General features: G+C 41.0%; 1 protein-coding gene across 1 annotated transcript in view; it reads right to left on the reverse strand.

The window, feature by feature from the left end:
• LOC116979772 (myosin-IIIb-like) overlaps nt 1–21,182 on the reverse strand; it is a 170,085-nt gene that overhangs the window by 30,073 nt on the left and 118,830 nt on the right. The window contains exons 18-25 of the mRNA XM_033031548.1: nt 18,029–18,148; nt 16,173–16,258; nt 15,293–15,340; nt 9,273–9,320; nt 8,060–8,151; nt 5,654–5,815; nt 4,102–4,232; nt 821–1,002 (exon numbers count right to left, since the gene is read on the reverse strand). Coding sequence (XP_032887439.1) covers nt 821–1,002; nt 4,102–4,232; nt 5,654–5,815; nt 8,060–8,151; nt 9,273–9,320; nt 15,293–15,340; nt 16,173–16,258; nt 18,029–18,148 — 869 coding nt within the window. The remainder of the gene's footprint in view (nt 1–820; nt 1,003–4,101; nt 4,233–5,653; nt 5,816–8,059; nt 8,152–9,272; nt 9,321–15,292; nt 15,341–16,172; nt 16,259–18,028; nt 18,149–21,182) is intronic.

Genomic DNA, 21,182 nt, shown 5'->3' on the forward strand with positions numbered 1-21,182 from the left:
CACCATGCATTTATTTTCACGTATAGCCTTAATTATTTATATCTACCGAGATATCTTATTGCATAGTGTGACATAGTTTTTGTGTGACACATTTTAACTTTTAGGAAAAATTAAACATGTGGAAAATGGGGAACCTACCACAATGTAATATGTGATCGACCTTCCAGGACACCATGTGCCTAACTGATAATGTATAGAGGCAGGACATGTACTGTGGCATCTGATGTGGAATGTATATTAAAGCCCTTCCACAACATTTCAACAACAGGAGCCTGACCTGCAGCATCCACAGGCCCGTTACACGTCAACAGCCTTCACTGCAGCAGTTGAGTGCTGTTTTAGCATCGCTGGCACAAGGAACCCGACTCAAATCAGTCCAAATTATTTACTTATCTACCTCTCCCTCGACCCAGACCAATCCTCACTCCCGTTAGCCTTAGGCCATGTGCACTGATAAACATCCCTGCAGTGGACCGCAACAAAAGGTACGTTGCCTGTCCAAGACCACAGGTTAAGCCATATAATCGGTATCTTTAAGCAGAATTGCAAATCTGATGACATTTTGTTACTTAGCTACCACATTCACAATCAATAAAATTAGCCATGCTACAGGCGACACCCGCAGTACAACTGTTCAGGTTACGGTAATTCCCTACTGCAGAATTCACTAATTACTACCCACAAATTTGTAACAGATCTGAAATAAAATTTGCTCTCACAAAATTAATGTGAGCAAGAATAAACAAACACCAAAACACCAAAATTATTTTCTTTAAATGTTAAGGATAGATCGCTCCAAATGACTATAAACCATACTCACCGTCTCGTAATCACCCCATGAAACCAGCAGGGGAAAGTACCATTCTGGACCACTTTGCGAGCCTGAGTTTCTTTGAACCATCGAATTGTAGCCCTTTTCTTATTAATTCTCAGCTCCTTCTCCGCTTGCTCCTGAAGCCAGCTGGTGTTCATGTTATCCCGAGAATTATCAAAGGGAGTTGCCTAAAACAAAGGCTTTGTTTATAGTAGACACCTTGAATCTCCTACCGAGGTTATTAAAGTGACAGTGGAAGATAATAGCACTTGCATGAAGAAATGTGCCCATTGAAATGTAGTTGCAATTGAAGGTCACTACTAAGCATTATTGACCCCTGATTTCCAAATCTCCTTAGTTTTTGATTCTTTTGATTTTCTACCCAAGCTATTAAATTGGGAAAATCACCCACAGATTCCTCATCAACACTGGGATACTGAAATAATATCAAATGAAAATAAATTATCTTCTCCTTATATGGCTGGGATCAAAAATATTGAAAATTAAATGGCAAAATTTAAAAATAGCAGAAAAGATTATTCATGTATATTAATCATCAATATATATTTTATAAACTATAAAAAACAATAGGTGGTTAGATTAATGTAAGGTGATTTTTTTGAGACAAACTTTAAAGAAAATAAATTTGAAAATAAACTGATTTGTGATCATTTGAAGCAAAATAACTCCTTGCTTTTCCTCTGAAGATCTGACACAGCATAACCCTGCAATAATGGCTAATGGAACTGAAAGCAAAGTATTGATTTGGGTAGAAAATTGGGCCAGTGTCAGGTGTTAGACATTAGACATGCTCTCTAATTGTCAAAATGTGATTAATGTGTTCTACAAGGATGTTACAAAATAACAGTATGGAAGATGACCATTCAGCCCATCGAGTCCACTTCTACCCTTTCCCCAGAGCCTTGCAAGTTCTTTTCTTCCAGATACACATCCAATCTTGTCTTGAATGCTCCAATTGAATTGGCTTTCACATCTACTGCTGGCATGACCTTTAGACTTCAACTATTCACGGTTCAAATATTTTTCAAGTCACTTTTGGTTCTTTTGTCAAATAAATGTATTCTACTTCTTAAGAGCCTGTCCCACTTGGGCAATCTAATCCGCGAGTCCAGAAGAGTGTCTTTGACCTTCAAGCTCAAGGGCACTCTCCTGGAAAGCCTCGAGCTGGATCGACCAGCCACGTTGAAACCGCGAGCTGCATCGACTGAACCGTGAGCTGCATCTACTGACCACACACACATACAGCGAAGGTGGGGGCCAGGGAAAGTGGTGGAGGGTTGTCTGCGCGATGAAGAGGAAGGTAAACGGCTGCCACCTTCAGAGAGCGCGGGGGGGGGGGAAGAGAAGGGTGGCGGGAAGGGGTGCGAGAAGGAGTGAAGACACTTTTAAGATGTTTAATAAAGTTTAGCGGGCATTTTACCTACCGATAGGTCTTCCTAGGTCCTGAAATTCCAATGAGCCAATCGAAATGCCCAGTCAGCGAAGGAGATTGCCTACGGCTGCCCTCGACTGCCTGTAACTAAATAGCGACCCCACTCCACTGCACTACGAGTTAAAAAGAACCATGCCGACCAAACTTTACTCTGGGAAATTTTTTAATATGCTGAAAATGTTTCCGCGACCTAGCTGAGGCCGCGAGTATTCGGGAACTTCCCTCTAGCATGAAGGAGAGTTCCAGCGACCTCACAGGACCTCCTAGGACCTCGTGTCGGCCATGCTGCGAGTTTGAGTCCAGGGCAAACTCTTCTAAACTCGCAGATTAGGTCGCCCAAGTGGGACAGCCCCTTTAGTTCCTAACTTCTCCACTAATGGGAACAGTTTCTTCCCATCTACTCCATCTATATCCATGATTTGAAAGGAACCGTAGTGGACCCAATCAGCACCATGTCGAAGTGGAAATGGTTGAGCGCTTCAAGTTTTTTGATGCAATTATCACCAACAATCTGACGTGGACCAACCACGTTGAACTGATAGCCAAGAAAACACATAAACGCTTCTACTTCCACAGGAGACTGAGGAAATGTAACAAGTCTCCAGTTACTTGGTGGCACAGTGGTGCAGCAGTAGAGTTGCTGCCTTACAGAACCAGAGACCTGGTTCAATCCTGACTACGGGTGCTGTTTGCATGGAGTTTCTACGTTCTCACTGACTGTGTGGGATTCTGCCGGGTGCTCCAATTTCCTCCCACACTCCAAAGTCATCCAGGTATGTAGGTCAATTGGCTTCGGTAAAATTGTAAATTGTCCCTAGCGTGTGGGATAGTGCTAGTGTATGGGGTGATCACTGGACGGCATGGACTCGGTGGGCCAATGGGCCCGTCTCAACATTGCATCACTAAAGTCTAAATCTCTAGAGTCTAAAGTCTCTTACAAACTGTTACAGATGCATTTTCAGGAACAGCTCTGCCCAAGACCACAAGAAATTACAGAGTTGTAGATGTAGTCCACTCCATGATGCAGACCAGACTCCCCACCATCGACACTATCTACACTTCATGCCACCTTGGGAAAATGGACAAGATAATAAAACAGCTTCCCATCCTGGTCATTCATTCATCTCCTCACTTCTGTCAAGCATAAGAAACAGAAGCTTAAAAAGCACACGACCAGACTCAGTAACAGCTTCTTCCCCTCTTACCAGGCTTCCGGACAATCCTTCCATAAACTAGTATACTGTCCCATTGTCCAATTTACCCAATTACCTATAGTGGACTTTGTCTCAAACTGTTACACTATAATGCTGAAAACAATATTCTGTGCTCTTTGATAATAAATCTAAACCTAACCACCCCCTCCCCATTTGTAGTCTCTCCAAAGCCTGCATTTCCACCCTGACTTGTGGCATTTTTCCACACAGAGAGTTGTGAGTCTGTGGAATTCTCTGCCTCAGAGGGCGGTGGAGGCCGGCTCTCTGGATTCAAGAGATAGAGCTCTTAAAGTTAGCGGAGTCAGGGGATATGGGGAGAAGGCAGGAGCGCGGTACTGATGATCAGCCATTCGAAGGGTCGAATGGCCTACTCCTGCACCTATTGTCTATTAAAAGTGGGTGCAATTGACCAGTTGTACCCAAACCAGTGCTTTATAAAGTCATCATGACTTGGCTTTGTATTCTAGACCTCTATTAAAATCTGACCAGTTCTTCAGCCAATAAAAATATTTGTATGTTTATTTGTCATAAATGGAGAACTCGCCCCACACACATCATGACTATGGAAGTGAAAAGGTGCTTGAATTAAAGATAGAATTTCCTTTTTTGGAAATACATACCTCTATTAATTTACTTCGTGGTCTGGGAACAGGAGGCTGGACTGCTTCGTGAAACTTATCTACGGCTGCAGAACGAGGACGTGGGAGTGGCTTCTTTTTCCGCGGAAGTGGAACAGGTTGTGTCACCGGTCCTGCATAATCAACAGATTAACATTTTTACATGCAACTGATTACATATTTCTAATATTTACATATTGTTCTATAAAGTTCACATTTCAGTCTTTTAATTCAATTGTCATCACATGCATACATAGTATTTGCTATTTTGCTCATCTATTGATCCTTCTGGTGAACTGATAGCTGCCATTGGTTGTTATTCATAGCCAGTATGACAGCGCAGCACAGGAACAGGCCCTTTGGGTCACAATGTCTGTGTCGAACATGATGCTGTTAAACTAATCTCTGCTGTCTTCTTGTGATCCATTTTCTCCATTCCCTACATCTTCTTTAAACTTTCTCCCTCTGACCTTAAAAGTGTGACCTCTAGTCTTTGACACTCCAAGAGGCCGAGCACTGAGACCGGTCATGGCCTACAGTGGTGGAGCAGTGTGGAGGACACCATGGGTATGCTTGGCCAGGCCGGGACTTTGAGCTTGATGAAATGGTGCCAAACATGGTGGTGCCAGCATTATATGCAAAATGAATTCCACTATGTATTGTTTAATTGCATATTTGACAATAATTATCCATTGAACCATTTACATCTGGGAAAAAGATTCTGACTGTCCACCCTCTCCATGCCCCTCATAATTTTATATACTTCTACTAGGCCTTTCATCAGTCTCTGACTCTCCAGATGAAAGTTTACATTTGTCCATCTTCTCATTACAGCCAACACCCTCTACTCCAGGTCTACCTGGTAAACCTCCTGCGCCCTCCTGAACTTCCCACATTCCCAAGAACTCTCTCAAGATTTTATCACTCATCCACACACTAGTGTAAATTTGCAGTGGCTAATTACCCTACCGACCCATACGTTTTTAGAATGTGGGGAAAAAACAGGAGCGCCTGCATACTTGTGGTTCTGACTGTACTTCCCAGAGGATCCATCACTAAAAGTGGCATCCATGATAAGTGGCATCGATGACAAGTGGCGATTTAGTTAATGAGCATGATTTTCTCAGAGGGCTCCTGCACTATATCCCTGCTCCTCCTGATCCCTCTGGCAGTTACCCGTTCCCTCCGCCTGTACATTCTAATGCCCCTGTCCCACTTAGGAAACCTCTGGAATTTGTGCCCCACCCAAGGTTTCCGTACGGTTCCCGGAGGTTGCAGGTGGTTGCCGGAGGTTGCAGGTAGTGGAAGCAGGTAGGGAGACTGACAAAAACCTCCGGGAACCGCACGGAAACCTTGGGTAGGGCGCAAAGTCTCCAGAGGTTTCCGTTCAGGTTTCCTAAGTGGGACAGGGGCATTAAGCCTCTGATGTTATCACGACCCTGAATGCATTCTCGATAACGTTCTCAATTCTGAATATTTAAAGGAATATTTTTCATCAACACTGAGATATTGCATCATTACTAATAAGTAAACATGAATACAACTCAAAACCTACTTTCATTTTTCGACTCCATTTCCTGCTTTTTTCTCTCGATTTCTTGCTCCAATTCAATCTGACATCTTTCTTCAATTTGTCTCTCTATTTCCAGCCGGCGCTGGTTTTGAAGCTCAGTCAACAAAACTTTGTACTTGCTTTGACACCGGAATCTTTTATAGACTGAAGAATAAACATTGAAATATATTGGGCTATTTCAATAAGATACATCTCTAACTCAATTAATTAATTAATTTATTTAAATTTATTAACTTAAAAATAAACATAAAATATGAACTTATTATGAAGAATAAGAGCAACACAATTATGCAAGATTATCTCTATGGTCTGATCACACTTTTGCTTGGCTGTATCACAGAGAAATCAACTAGAATCATTCCCCTGAGCAGAGAGAAGATTTGACTTTTGACAATTTCCCATGTATGATAACATGAAGCTTACACAGAATATTCCATCAGAAACAGGCTATTGTTTTCAAATTGTCCATTCAGTTATTTATATTCCACTTAAGTCTTTTTCCATCCTTTCAACCTATATTTGGGCAAAATGTGGAAGGACTCCATCTTTTACATTAGTTTTGAAGAATGTTAGAAAACATTTCAGGGAGCTTGTTTGTTGTTCCTAGTTTATCCTTTAAGTAAATTATTTCAACAAAGAACAAGAACTACCAGAGTATCCAGTGAGACATAGTGCCAGCATTATCTCACAAATTTATTAAGTCAAAAGGCCAATGTGAAAACCTTGATGAGAACACCCACTGACAGATTTTCTCAAGAAATCGATGTCAGCTTCTAAAGTGTTGTAGTTATTGAGCTGATGCACTTTGACTGGCTTTTGATAAGAGTCTGAAAATATTGATTTAACAACAGATACATTGCAACATACATGCAAAGCAGGATAGTTTCTGATTAACTAGGGGTGGTTTGAGGAGAGGTTATTGTATGTAGGTGGCATTGCTCCCAAAGGATCCCTTGTCTTTTGCGCGGGCATGGATGGAAGCTCCATCAAAAAGAGCTTATTGAATTGTTATCAGGATACTACAGATAATATACAACATTCATGGTGATGGACGTGGTGAATTCTGGGCACAGTGATACAGGCCAGACAGAAAATGTATTGTCTGCTGGAAGATACCAAACATCTTGTGTGTTCCTACAGCTACTCCTATCCTGATGGACAGCAAGCATTCTAACACACCTCTATCTTCAACCACATTAGTGGCAGCAAAGCTTAGAGTGGCCAGAGTGAAACTCTTGTATAGAGCCTGCATATTCTGCTCTGCTCTTGAATCCTTGATATTAGTTGGCGCGTCTATTCTAATTTCTGTTCAACAATAACCAAGGCACTATTTTTGGGGACTCAATAGACAATAGGTGCAGGAGTAGGCCATTCGGCCCTTCGAGCTAGCACCGCCATTCAATGTGATCATGGCTGATCATCCCCAATCAATGATGACAATAACCTTGCAGCTTAAGAGCTGGGCTTTTCCTGTTTCGCATGGTTATTACCAGCGTTTTTTTGTGACATTACATGCCCGTACAGTGTAACAGCACCTCTAAATAGTTAAAACTATACTTTTGCATTTTGAAAACATGTTGATTTTGCATTTTTTATTTATTCATTTATTACAATAGTTGATTGATCACATAAACAAACCAGGAGAGGGGGAAGAATTGACGTGTTGGCCGGTGTGGGCAATTTGGGCCGAAGGGCCTGTTTCCACACTGTATTACTCTATGACTCTAATTGATGGGGAAAAAATATTGATAAATGCAACTTAATTTTTAATTGATCTGTTTACCAGCACCTTTTGCCTACAAGAAAAGAGCACTGGTTATTACTTGTGGTTTATGAAACACATTGTCTGTTACTTGTCAGCCCAAAAAAGGCCATCATCTAGAATTGTGATGAGCTATTTATGTGAAAGATTGGCAGATGGCACTCTGATAAATATAGCTTTGAATTTTGCTTGGCAATTAGTAGAAAATCAAAACACAAGATCACAAAAACATATTTATATACTTCAAGTTTGCTTGACAGATATGTCCAATCACCTGAAGGTCAATTAATGAATATGAACTGCAATCGTGCAGGTAAAAAAAAGACATAAAGAATTCAAAATGTATTTACAGGCTTTATTTGGGGCAGCAATCCTGGAGAATGGTCTAAGATAGCAAAATATCAATTGACAACAGAGTTTGAAATAAATTTGATAGTGAAATTGAAAATTGGTTTCCTTCATGGCAACATGACTACATTTCCTCGTGTTATAATTGAAGGCTTAGTAGTTATCAGTTCTTCTTCTATAACCAAGATAAAACATTATTAAAAACTTCAAGAAAGATCAATTCTCCCCCAATAAGAACAGCAAGTTTTGAGATCCAAACAGGGAGGTTTTATGCTTACTTTTCTGGATAATTAATGCTGCTTTTTCAAGTTTTTCGATGCACTTTGCTAATTGATCCTGATGCCAGTGTTTAAAGAACAGACGTGATTTTCTGCAAAGGGAAAAAAAAGCTCAACAAAATCAGCAACATAGTACTAATTGGATGTAGATTCATCACAAGACAGATCTTGAATTTAGGATTTGTTGACAAAACCCCAGAATAAATATAATACTTCATTTATATTTGATATCAACTTGATTTATATACCTACATACTTCATTAATATTAATAAATGCTGCATTGTCAGTTTAATATGCAGAAATAGAGAATGGAATTTCTGTCACCAGACGTTGATGGGTTAACTTGGGTTGGGAATATAAAAATCCAGAAATGTGAAACGTGAACCACCACTACCATCTCTCTTCTAGCACAGGCATGGACTTTGTTCTGCAGATTTCAGCCTTGTAGGTAGACACCCTACCAAGCTACGAGTGGGAAGCTTTACAATAACTGAGGCACATTCTGCAGTTCCAGCATTTTCACATTTTCACATTTCCCAGCCTCTATCCGTTGCACCCCTTCTCACCTCTCCACTCCATCCAACCACTTCCTCCTTGCCTCAGAGTTAACAACCAACCCGATATGTGTTAATACATCTGAATTTGCGATTGCAAAGAACGAACGATAAAAACCAAACTGCAATTTAAATGTTCAGATAAGACACGCAAGCTCAAATGTTGAGAGGGCAAGGGCAATAAGAAGCACAAATATGACAGCAGAGTATATTTGTGGTGAAAAAGAATGGAGATTGAGGGTTAGAATATCGATAAAAGGCACTGAAATAATTGCATCCGGGAGACACCAGATGCATGAGAAAGGTCATTCTAAATGAAAACTATGCAGATCCACAGGAAACAGATAACAGATAAAATCCACAAATATTGAAAACGTGTAGAGCAGGAAAGGCGATGCAGCATCTGATAAAACTCAGGCTCGTGCTTTGGGTCGAACATTTGATGAACAAGACAGATTAACTCTCAGTGCTAACCAATAAGTGTTACTTATTTCTGTAGATCAGACATTATATTTCCAGTTTAACTGAAATCTTTTTAAAAAAAACACAGCATTCAGTATTCTTGCATGCTAATGAATATATGAATGTAAGAAAATTGTGCAAATTTTTAGACTGCTTCCCATACTCTCAGCAATGTTCCCTTTGGACTGCAACTTACCCAGTCCTCCACTCGTTCAAGTCAGTAGTTTGAAGAATAGCCAGGCAACTGTGAGGTAGAGAGAAAACTCAATTTTACCATAAGTGATAGACATGTTATATTAAAGGATAGTTCTCTGGAGATTACACAAAAGCAGAATTGAAAACAGAATTTGTTGGAAACACTCATCTGTGGAAAGAGAGAGAGTTAATATTTCATGTTCTTCAACTTTAAACATTAACATTGATCTTTCCACAGATGCTGCCTGATCTGATGATTGTTTCCAGCATCTTCTGTTTTTATTACTTCAAAATTCCAGCACCTGCAGTTTTTGATTTTCATTTAAATGGAATTAAATACTTTGAATTCACTGTTATGAAACTATACATGAGAGCCACAGCCAGTTTCTATATACATTGAACATAACCAGTTTTCCATTTGAATAAGAAATACCAAAAGGTCTTGCCATCTTAAATAAAACCTCTTAAACAAATACACATTATGTATCATACTCAGAGGATAACACATACAGTATGGCAGTGCAGCACTTCATTAGATCATTGATGCATTATCTTAAAAATGTACTCATTCCCCAAATGATGAGCTGACAACTTGCTCTCTCAGAGGTGGGATAGCTGTCAAATGTGTCTTTATGATCCTTAACAATGCCTTAAATTATGCAGGATTTCACAATAGGAGATTGTATCATGACTGACATTTTACTTTGCTAATTTCCTTGTTGGCTTCTTGTTGCGATAGGTTTTCAGATGCAATTCCTTGCAGTTTTCGGATGCCTGTAGGAAGTTTTGGGCACCTATTTTAGTGCAAAAGCATGAACCAAGAAAATGTAAAGACAATTCATTCCTTTCTTACGGACCATAGCTTCTTCACAGCCACTTTGATAATTAACTGATATTAGGCGACTGAATCTGGGCTTCTTCACTATGTACACGTCAGTTTCACTTATCATTATGAAAAGACAGCTGTAGGAATTATTTTAAATAAATTATTTTTAAACAAACAGAACATTAAAATATGCTAGGTACACAAAATTGCTGGGGAAACTCAGCGGGTGCAGCAGCATCTATGGAGCGAAGGAAATAGGCGACGTTTTGGGCCGAAACCCTTCTTCAGACTGATGGGGGGTGGGGGGGGGGGGGAGAAGGAAGGAAAAGGGGAGGAGGAGGAGGAGCCCGAGGGCGGGCGGATGGGAGGGTGGGAGGAGACAGCTAGAGGGTTAAGGAAGGGGAGGAGACAGCAAGGGCTAGCAAAATTGGGTGAATTCAATGTTAATGCCATCCGGACGCAAGGTCTTGAGTTTCAGAGAGGACAGAATGACTCCTTTGCTTTGGTTCCAGGATCTTTTGTTGAAGTGACAGCAACAGAATGCAAAATTCATTGAGGGAATTCACCAGGAATAATATTATCCTCCAATCTCAGAGTGTTGGGTAATGGTAAAACCTTACTTAATAGCAGTAGAGTGCAGGGCTGAGAGTCAAAACATTGAAAATTCCTTTCTACTCCTCACAGATGCTGCTCGATCCATTACTTTCCTCCACCAGCAGATTATAGCATAAAAGTACTGTATCGTCATTGTACAAGTGGAAATTAAGGACATATGACAGAACAAAAATTGTTTAGTAACACGGTTCAGAAACACTCTGTTGCAAAAGCTCATTCTTTGATTAGTGTTATTAGCATTTATCAACCCATACAATATACATGCACAAAGATGAGCACGTGTACACCCAAATGTACATGTGTACAGCTGCTTTCACAAACATGTATGAAGACAAACACACATCTGCAGGGGGATAAGAAGCTTACCTAAATGACCAAATTTCTCCACACCCCCTCAACAATAAAAAAAACAACACCTAAATCACTACCCCCCACCCCCCTCCCGATCTCCCACTTGTCTGGCCCCCTGATTGAGTCACACAGTACAAGAACAGGCCTCACAGCCCAGAAAGTGCACACCCAACTGAGGCCTGTTTTTAAGCTGTGTGTGCAGGTGTGCACACGTGCTCATCTTTGTACATGTGTGTGTATGTGTTAATAAATGCAAACAGTGGGCGAAGAATATGAGTTGCTGCAGCAGAGTGTTTCTGAACCTTGTAAATTAACAATTTTAGCTCTCTGCCATTTGTCCTTAACCTGCTTGAACAACGACGATACATAGAATCAGAACCTTTTTGCAACAATCTGCTGGAGGAACCTTGTGGGTCGAGCAGCATTTATGGAGAAAAGGAACTGCTGATGTTTTAAGTTAAAAGCCTGCAATCTGCTGCTATTAATAAAGATTTACTATTACGTAACGCCCGTTGTTAAGATTGGAGGATAAAATTATGCTGGGTAAATTCCCTTAGTCCCATCTTCCAGCACGTGGTCTGTAGCTTTCTATGCCTGGGCAATTCAAATACTCGCTTAGACACGTCTGAAATGCTGTCAGTGAGTCTGCTTCCCCACTCTCTCAGGCAGTGTGTATTCTAAGCAATCGGCATTCTATGGGTGGAAAGTTCTCCTCAGATCCCCTCTAAGTCTCTTACCCCTTACTTTAAATCTACATCCTTTAATTTTATCCTAGGTTTGATATGGGGAAATATTTCCTGCAATCTTATATATATCCCTCATCATTTTAGTAACCTCCATCAGCTCGTAACCTCTTCGACTTCTGGGAAAATAGATTCAGCCTCTCCAGTCTCTCCTAGCATCCAAAACTGCTCTGCACCTTCCCTGCCTTCCACCACCACCACCACCGTAGCCACCATCTTCATATTGCTGATCCCAAATACACCCTCCCGCTTTTTTTTTATAGTTTAGTTTAGAGAATCAGAGTTGAAACAGGCCCCTTGGCCTACCGAGTCCACTCCAACTAGCTATCTCCGCACACCAATGCTACCCTACACATACTAGGGAAATTCACAATTACACCAAGCCAATTAACCTACACACTTGTACGTCTTTGGAGTGTGGGAAGAAACAGGAGAGCCTGGAGAAAACCCATGCAGGTCATGGGGAGAACGTACATTCATCTTAAACAGCACCTGCAGTCAGGATCGAACCTAGGGCTCAGGCGCAGTAAGACAGTAATTCTACCACTGCACCACCTTGCCTCCCCATCCCACATCCTGACGCTGGTGGGTCAGATCCCCAATTTCATCCCAGGCCCTCCTTGAGCCCAACCATTATGCTGGCCTCAACTGAACATTCTCTCCCCGATGCTGCAGATCAGCTTCACTGATCTCCAAGACTAGCCCAGTTCCAACACACCCACTCAGCTGTAACGCACTCTTCTCATTCCTGGTCTTCTTTACACAAGCTCAACAGCTCACTTACCTCCCTAACCTGACCTCGGGAAAACAGCAAGGTGTTCCATGTTTAAAGCAGAAAATAAGCCATAACTGCTAACTTTCAACAGTTGTTGTTCCACTACAATAATGCCACTCTTGCAGTAATCTATTGCATTTTGTTTTAGTTAGTACAACGTTCACAAGTTATAGGAGTAGAATTTGGCCATTCAGCCCATCAAGTCTACTCCGCCATTCAATCATGACTGATTTCTGCCACCTAATTCCATTTTCCTGCTTCCCCCCATAATCCTTGACGCCCGTTCTAATTAAGCATTTGTCTATCTCTGCCTTAAAAATATCCACTGACTTGGCCTCCACAGCCCTCTGTGGCAATGAGTTCCACAGATTAACTACCCTCTGACTAAAGAAGCTCCTCCTCACTCCTTTCTTAGAGAGCGCTCTTTAATTCCGCGGCTCTGATCTCAGGTCCTACTCTCCCACCAGAGGAAACATCCTTTCCACATCAACTCTATCTATGCCTTTTATTATTCTGTAAGTTTCAATGAGGTCCCCCCTCAACCTTCTAAACTCCAGCGAGAAGAGGCCCAGTGCTGTCAAATATGCTAACCCACTCATTCCTGGAATCATTCTTGTAAACCTCCACTGGACCCTCTCCAGAGCCAGCACATCCTTCCTCGGATATGGGGCCCAAATTTGCTCACAGTACTCCAAATGCGGCCTGACCAGCACCTTATAGAGCCTCAACATTACATCTCTGTTTTTGTATTCCAGTCCTCTTGATATAAACGCTAGCATTGAATTTTCCTTCCTTAATACTGATAACATTTTGTGCCCATTACAATTGAACTCAAATTCTATTTATTTTCTAATGAGACCTTAAAAGTCAGATTTTTTCATTTCATCATTCATAACCCTTTAAGGAACAGGTCTGATCTGGTATAAAGTTTTAAAATGACCCAAGCCATTGATTCTACATCCGAGTACTGATTCTACATCCGAGCTACAGCCAATCCAAAATTTGCTCAAGCAATTTTGTCCATTTTCAACAAAATTATATTTTTACAGAAATAAAAGGTAAGGGAGGAACTGCAGATGCTGGTTTACACCAAAGATAGACACAAAATGCTGGAGTAACCCAGCAGGACATGCAGCATCTCTGGAGAGAAGGTGGAGACCCTTCTTCAGTCTGAGATCAACCATCCTTCTCTCCAGAGAAGGGGACAGACTCCTGACCGACATACATTACAAACCCACTGACTCACATGGCTATCTGGACTACACGTCTTCCCACCCTGCCCCCTGTAAAGACACCATCCCCTACTCCCAATTCCTCCGCCTACGCCGCATCTGCTCCCAGGATGAAACATTCCACACCAGGGCATCGGAAATGTCCTCGTTCTTCAGGGAACGGGGATTCCCCTCCGCCACCATAGATGAGGCTCACACCAGGGTCTCATCCATACCCCGTAACACTGCTCTCTCTCCCCATCCCCGCACTCGCAACAAGGGCAGAGTCCCTCTGGTCCTCACCTTTCACCCCACTAGCTGCCAAATACAACACATAATCCTCCGCCATTTCCGCCACCTCCAACGTGACCCCACCACTCGCCACATCTTCCCATCTCCCCCCATGTCTGCCTTCCGCAAAGACCGCTCCCTCCACAACTCCCTCGTCAATTCTTCCCTTCCCTCCCGCACCACCCCCTCCCCGGGCACTTTCCGTTGCAACCGCAAGAAATGCAACACCTGTCCCTTCACCTCCCCCCTCGACTCCATTCAAGGACCCAAGCAGTCGTTCCAGGTGCGACAAAGGTTCACCTGTATCTCCTCCAACCTCATCTACTGCATCCGCTGCTCTAGATGTCAGCTGATTTACATCGGGGAGACCAAGCGTAGGTTGGGCGATCGTTTCGCCGAACACCTCCGCTCAGTCCGCAAAAACCTACCTGAACTCCCGGTGGCTCAGCACTTTAACTCCCCCTCCCATTCCCAATCCGACCTCTCTGTCCTGGGTCTCCTCCATTGCCAGAGTGAGCAACAGCGGAAATTGGAGGAACAGCACCTCATATTCCGTCTGGGGACCTTGCGTCCTTATGGCATTAACATTGAATTCTCCCAATTTTGCTAGCCCTTGCTGTCTCCTCCCCTTCCTTAACCCTCTAGCTGTCTCCTCCCACCCTCCCATCCGCCCGCCCTCGGGCTCCTCCCCTTTTCCTTCTTTCTCCCACCCCCCATCAGTCTGAAGAAGGGTTTCGGCCCGAAACGTCGCCTATTTCCTTCGCTCCATAGATGCTGCTGCACCCGCTGAGTTTCCCCGGCAATTTTGTGTACCTTCTCTCCAGAGATGCTGCTTGTCCCACTGAATTCCAATAGCATTTTGTGTCTATCTTCAATACAAAATAATTACGGTTATGCCACACATAAATACCTTTGATCAAAAAGAGAGGACATAAGCAGCAGTATCCTTCTGATCACCTTGACCACAATAAAATGCTGGGCCACATGGCTTATCTCAACCTGCCCTGATCATGAAAGAACTTTCGCAGAATATGCATCCATCTCCCCACGGGGCTCAGATCACATCACCACAATCCATTTTAGGAAACATACAAACAGCATAGAACTGTTTTACTGAAGTTAACAATAGCACTAAAAGAGGAATTGTATCTGTAATGGCACATTCAGTTAATCCTTTTCATTGTAATTGCGCTTTCGTTTTTGTTTTACCTTTCTTTGGTAAGTGGAACATCGGGGGTAATAAGCAGTATTCCATATCTGTGAAAAGAAATTAACCAGTGAGCCAAGTTTATTTAAACTTCCTTGTACCCCTTTTGTATGCTGATTTACATATTACATTTTCAACTTATAATATTGCAATTAAGTGTAAAGACAATTTCTATCTGGGACATTTCCTTGAGACAATTAAGGACAGGGATCAAAGAGGAGTTATGAGTTCAATTCGCTACTATGCTTTCTAATTTTTCTGCCATCCAAATTATTGTAAATCAGATTCCTTATAATTTACATTTCTTTACCAACTCCATCTTTACTAGCCTTCCTCACACCTATTGCAGCAATCTTCTATTAGCCCCTCTTCATCTGACTGAAATTATATTCTCACTTAGAAAGACTTCCACAGCGTGAACAGCTTTGAAATTTCTCGTTCATCAATCCAACAATATTCCAGTCTCTCATGATCTCCTTTGCTCCACTATCACTCTTATCATAGAGTCTTTCAGTCACACAGTGTACAAACAGGCCCGTTGGCCCAACTTGCCTATGCTGACCAAATGTCCCACCTACCTGCTTTTGGCCCATATGCCTCTGAACATACCCTACCCATGTACTTCTCTAAATGTTGCTCTCGTACTGCCTCAACGACCTCATCTGGCTGCTTGTTCCATGCACCCACCACCCTATGTGTAAAAAAAGATACCCCTCAAGTTCCCATTAAATATACGAATATCCTATGAACATTTATCTTGCTTGTAAAACCCCTTTTAAAAATTGTTCTTTAAATAATTTCTCCAAGAGAATCTGACATCGTTTAGTTCTCTTTTAAAAAGACACCACAATATTTATGCACGATGAATGCAAATTGCTCTACTTTTTTACAAACTCCTCGAAAAATGGTCGCCAAGAATATCCATCTCTACGAATCCGAGTAGTTTCCAATAATCCATTGTATCGCAGCTGAAATAAATTGGAAACAATGCAACATTAGATAAAAAACAACTGAACATTGCAAAATTAGTACATTAAAATCAAAAGTTAGTTCAACTCATAATCTACTTTTTTCCATCCACGAGTAAATGATGGTGGCACCCAAATTTTCTGTAAAATAAAGCAGTGAATACACTTACTACTTTTTGAGAATTGCTTCCAATTGACCATTTTAACATACTCATCTAAAAAAAGTGAGGTCAGTAAAGGCTGGGATTTTAGGCAGTAAACAACATAGGATTTTCCTAAAAATCTACATTTCCAAATGTTGTGGTCACCATGAGCCAAAGCTAATATGTAGAATGATTTAACCCCCCTCCCATTGGTTTGCAAATCATATTAAATCATTAACCTGGGGACAAACAGCAGGGATATATTAAGACTCTTGACCCTGTCTCAGCCTCACAATATCACTGCAGGATTTCTTCAGGGGCAATTCCAAATCCCATGCACCTTCCATTGCTTCATCAATGATCAGGGTAAGAATTGGAGATGTACAATTCCATTCACATCCCTGTCTCAAATGAAACAGACCTAAGCTGTGTGCATTAAGGTAGATAACATTAAGGAATGGGCTGATAAGTGGCAAGAAACATTTATGCCACAAACGTGCCAGGCAAAGACCATCTCAAAAGAAAAATGTGGCTAACAACCTACTCTTGATGCCACCATGCCCCACTTGTCAAGTCTCGGCTGCATTGACCAGAAATTCAATTGATCCAATCACTTGAGCTTAAAAACAGTAGGAACAGAATGTAGAGTTTATACATAGCAAGTTTATAGAGGCGATCAAACTGCAGTACAAGTACAAGCAGGCAGAAACAGAATGAAGTCCACTCTTACAAATAGATTTTCTTATTGGAATATCAATGAGGGCAATTATTCCTCTGAGATGCGCAGTTATGAGGTGGGGTAGTTGTGTTAATAAATAATGAGACATTGCAATGGTACGGAATCAAATCAGCACACAAGTACAACCAGTACAAATTGGCAACAGCATTTCTTCTTTCATTATCAGCACAGTGGCAGCTCAAGGCTGCAGTCTCAGTCCCTGCTCTACTCTTTATACACCCATGACTGTATTATGAAGCAAAGTTCCAATGCCATCTTGACAATACCAAAGTTGTGGGATGGGTAATGATGATTTTGCACCAGTGTTACGATTATTAATTAATTGAATTAAAACAAATATTTTTGATTATCTGCAGACACTGCAAGTACATGACAATTAAACACACGAGTTTAGATAACCCTCGACTCTCCTATTGATTAAATGCGTGTTAATCTCTGCTTTGCATATATTTAATGATTCTGCATCTACATCTCTGTGGGATGGACAATTCTAAATGACCAGTAGCACTAATCTTGGCACTAAGGAGGCTACAAATTCAGTTTTCATATCCACGTCGCCTTCCATTTTTGAGAAGAAAAGGAATATTTTTGAGTGATCAATTGAAATTAAAAACATTTTAATTTTTGAATTCTACCACCAGCCGTTTCAAAGAAACAAATAAATATCCGAATAGAATGGTGCTCCTGGTGCATTTAAGATGGATAAATAGTTTTATTTTGTTTTATAACGCATCTACATATTAATATTTTCAAGAAAGAATTGTGGTTTCATTTTTATTTTGAGAGTAAATGTTTAGGTTTACCTTACTCTGATTATGAACTGCATTTCAATCTCACCCGATCATAACTTGAAATTTAAAACAATAGATGCAAGACTGAAAAGCTCACCTGATCCATGAAAATTTTGCTGTCGAGCTGATCAGGCAATTTATTAGTATTTGGTTTCACACAGCGAATGAAATGTGGGTTTGCAGAAAACATCTTCTCCATCAGCACTCCTAACGAATGCTGGAAAATAAAGTTAAACACAGTGTTCATGATAACATTTCATTTCAGAAAGTATTGGGTTTATACATACTCTCTTGCTGCACAGCACAAGAACCACACAGCAATACCAACTTTAATTCCCAGCTCACACTTAAACTGGAATGAACAGACACTTGTGCATAAGCACCAATGCAAGTTTCTGCATTGCTGCTAGCTGTTGTCAGTGTCGAACAAGGTCCTGTAATTTTATGCACATTTGTTCACATTAAGCCAGTCGGCGCATAACTGCTGAATATGCAGAGATAAAAACCAACAGACATTTGGCTCAGTTGTGCACAAATGTTTTAATTTTCCCCAAAAGTTAAAAAATTGTTAATGCATTTTACTAATTGTAATTCCGTCATGTCTAAACCATTGACTCTTTCTCATACTATTTTTAAATCTTGTACTGCGAATGGCAATAATGCCGCTTAAGTATCAGGAAAGTGTTCTTTGTAGTTTCAGCAAGCAACAACCCAGATAATTAGCTGCAAACAATATCTTAGCTCGTTTAATTTTAAAATCACAAATATGACTTTCCAAGAGCGACAAGAGGAGTCATGATGTCATGTTAATTCCAATTTAAATTAATTCATATTTAATTTCTTAATTGAAGATTCCTTGAGCAGCATTACTTTATCTATATTAATGGTTATATTTATCAGTATTTATATCTCAGTATTGAAATAAGTTCAAAAAGAAGGGTGATTACATGTCAAACAAATTACAATCATGCTAATGGTAATTTCACCTATTTTTCACCTTAAATTACCTGAATTAATGACAAGAAAATTGTATAAATAAAACAGTAGTGGTGAGTCTCTGGAATTCTCTGCCACAGAAGGTAGTTGAGGCCAGTTCATTGGCTATATTTAAGAGGGAGTTAGATGTGACCCTTGTGGCTAAAGGTATCAGGGGGTATGGAGAGAAGGCAGCTACAGGATACTGAGTTGGATGATCAGCCATGATCATATTGAATGGCGGTGCAGGCTCGAAGGGCCGAATGGCCTACTCCTGCACCTATTTTCTATGTTTCTATGTTTCTATGGTAATGGAGCCTATGTCTTTTACCTATTTTTTCCTTTAAATTACCTGAATTAATGACAAGAAAATGGTATAAATAAAACAATAGTACTAGAGAGGTCCGTGAGACAAAATCAATAAATCCCAAGGATGAATCTATGTCCCATAATTTTGACAATGAAGATGGTGGATGAATTATCATCTTGCAATTTTTTTTTAACAAATTCCACCGATTCTTCATGTAGACTCATTCCAAATAGAGATTGGTAGATTTCTCAATTTTAAGGGGATCAATGGCTAATAGGATAGTGCAAGATAAAGGAGCTGAGGTAGAAGATCAGCCATGATCTTGATGAATGGTAGTACAGGCTTGAAAGGCCAGATGATCTACTTCTAATCCTATTTCTTATGATCTACCAAACAAAAATAAATGATTGGAGCACTTCAGGGTTATCAATTAAATATTTTTTCACTTATTCAAAATTATTAATGGTTTAATGTAATATCTACAATGTTTTGCGTTGACCAATAAATGTGCAAATAGAGCAAACACACATATACCAAATAACCATTTATTAGTTAGCATGAACTGCCAATGACAGGACAAAACAAGGGCAGAGGCCACTGATGCCAAAAAGACACAGAACAGAAATTGGGGGCTGAAAGTCGTCAATACCTGTCACTCACATAAACAGTGCGGCAGCGGTAAAGTTGCTGTCTTACAGCGCCAGAGACCCTGGTTCAATCCTGACTATGGGTGCTGTCTGTACGGAGTTTGTACTTTCTCCCTGTGACCATGTGGGTGTTCCCTGGGTGCTACGGTTTCTTCCCACACTTCAAAAGACGTACTGGTTCATACGTTAATTGGCTTCTGTAACTTGCAAATTGTTTCTAGTGTGTAGGATACGGCTTGTGTACAGAGTGATTGCTGGCCAGCACGGACCAGTTGGGCTGAAGAGCCTGTTTCAGTACTGTATATCTAAATGCATTCCATATCTGAGACATTTGCTGTATTACAGAGGTCTCAGAGACAAAATTTGGTGTTCTTTGCTGTGGTGTATAAGAAAAGTATCTCAAAACTGCAGCTGCTTTGGAACTTTTGATTACTAAACCACAATGGGTGGCTAAATGCAACATTCACCAACCACATATTGCGCTGAATATTTTGATAAACGATTGGGTGAAGGACGATTGACAGATAAAAATTAATGGAGACATCCAATATCTAAACTGCATTTTCAATTAATAGACAATGTGCAGGAGGAGGCAATTCAGTCCTTCGAGTCAGCACTGCCATTCAATGCGATCATGGCTGATCAGGCACACTCAGTACCCCGTTCCTGCCTTCTCCCCATTCCCCTGACTCCGCTATCTTTAAGAGCTTTATCCAACTCTCTTGAAAGCATCCAGAGAATTGGCCTCCACTGCCTTCTGAGACAAAGAATTCCACAGATTCACAACGCACTGTGTGAAAAACGTTTTCCTCCTCTCCGTTCTAAATGGCTTACCCCTTATTCTTAAACTGTGGCCCTGGTTCTGGACTCCACCAACATCGGGAACACGTTTCCTGCGTCTAGCGTGTCGAAACTCTTAATAATCTTATATGTTTCAATAAGATCCCCTCTCATCCTTCTAAATTCCAGAGTATACAAGCCTAGCAGCTACATTTTATCAACATATTTCAGTCCCGCCATCCCGTGAATTCACCTGGTGAACCTACGCTGCACTCCCTCAATAGCACGAATGTCCTTCCTCAAATTTGGAGACCAAAACTGCACACAATACTCCAGATGTGGTCTCACTGGGGCCCTGTACAACTGCAGAAGGACCTCTTTGCTCCTATACTCAACTCCTCTTGTTATGAAGGCCAACATGCCATTCGCTTTCTTCACTGCCTGCTGTACCTGCATGCTTACTTTCAGTGACTGATGAACAAGAACCCCCAGATCTCGTTGTACTTCCCCCTTTTCCCCAATTTGACACCATTCAGATA

The sequence above is a fragment of the Amblyraja radiata genome, chromosome 1, assembly GCF_010909765.2.
Source record: "Amblyraja radiata isolate CabotCenter1 chromosome 1, sAmbRad1.1.pri, whole genome shotgun sequence".
Taxonomy (NCBI): Eukaryota; Metazoa; Chordata; class Chondrichthyes; order Rajiformes; family Rajidae; genus Amblyraja; species Amblyraja radiata.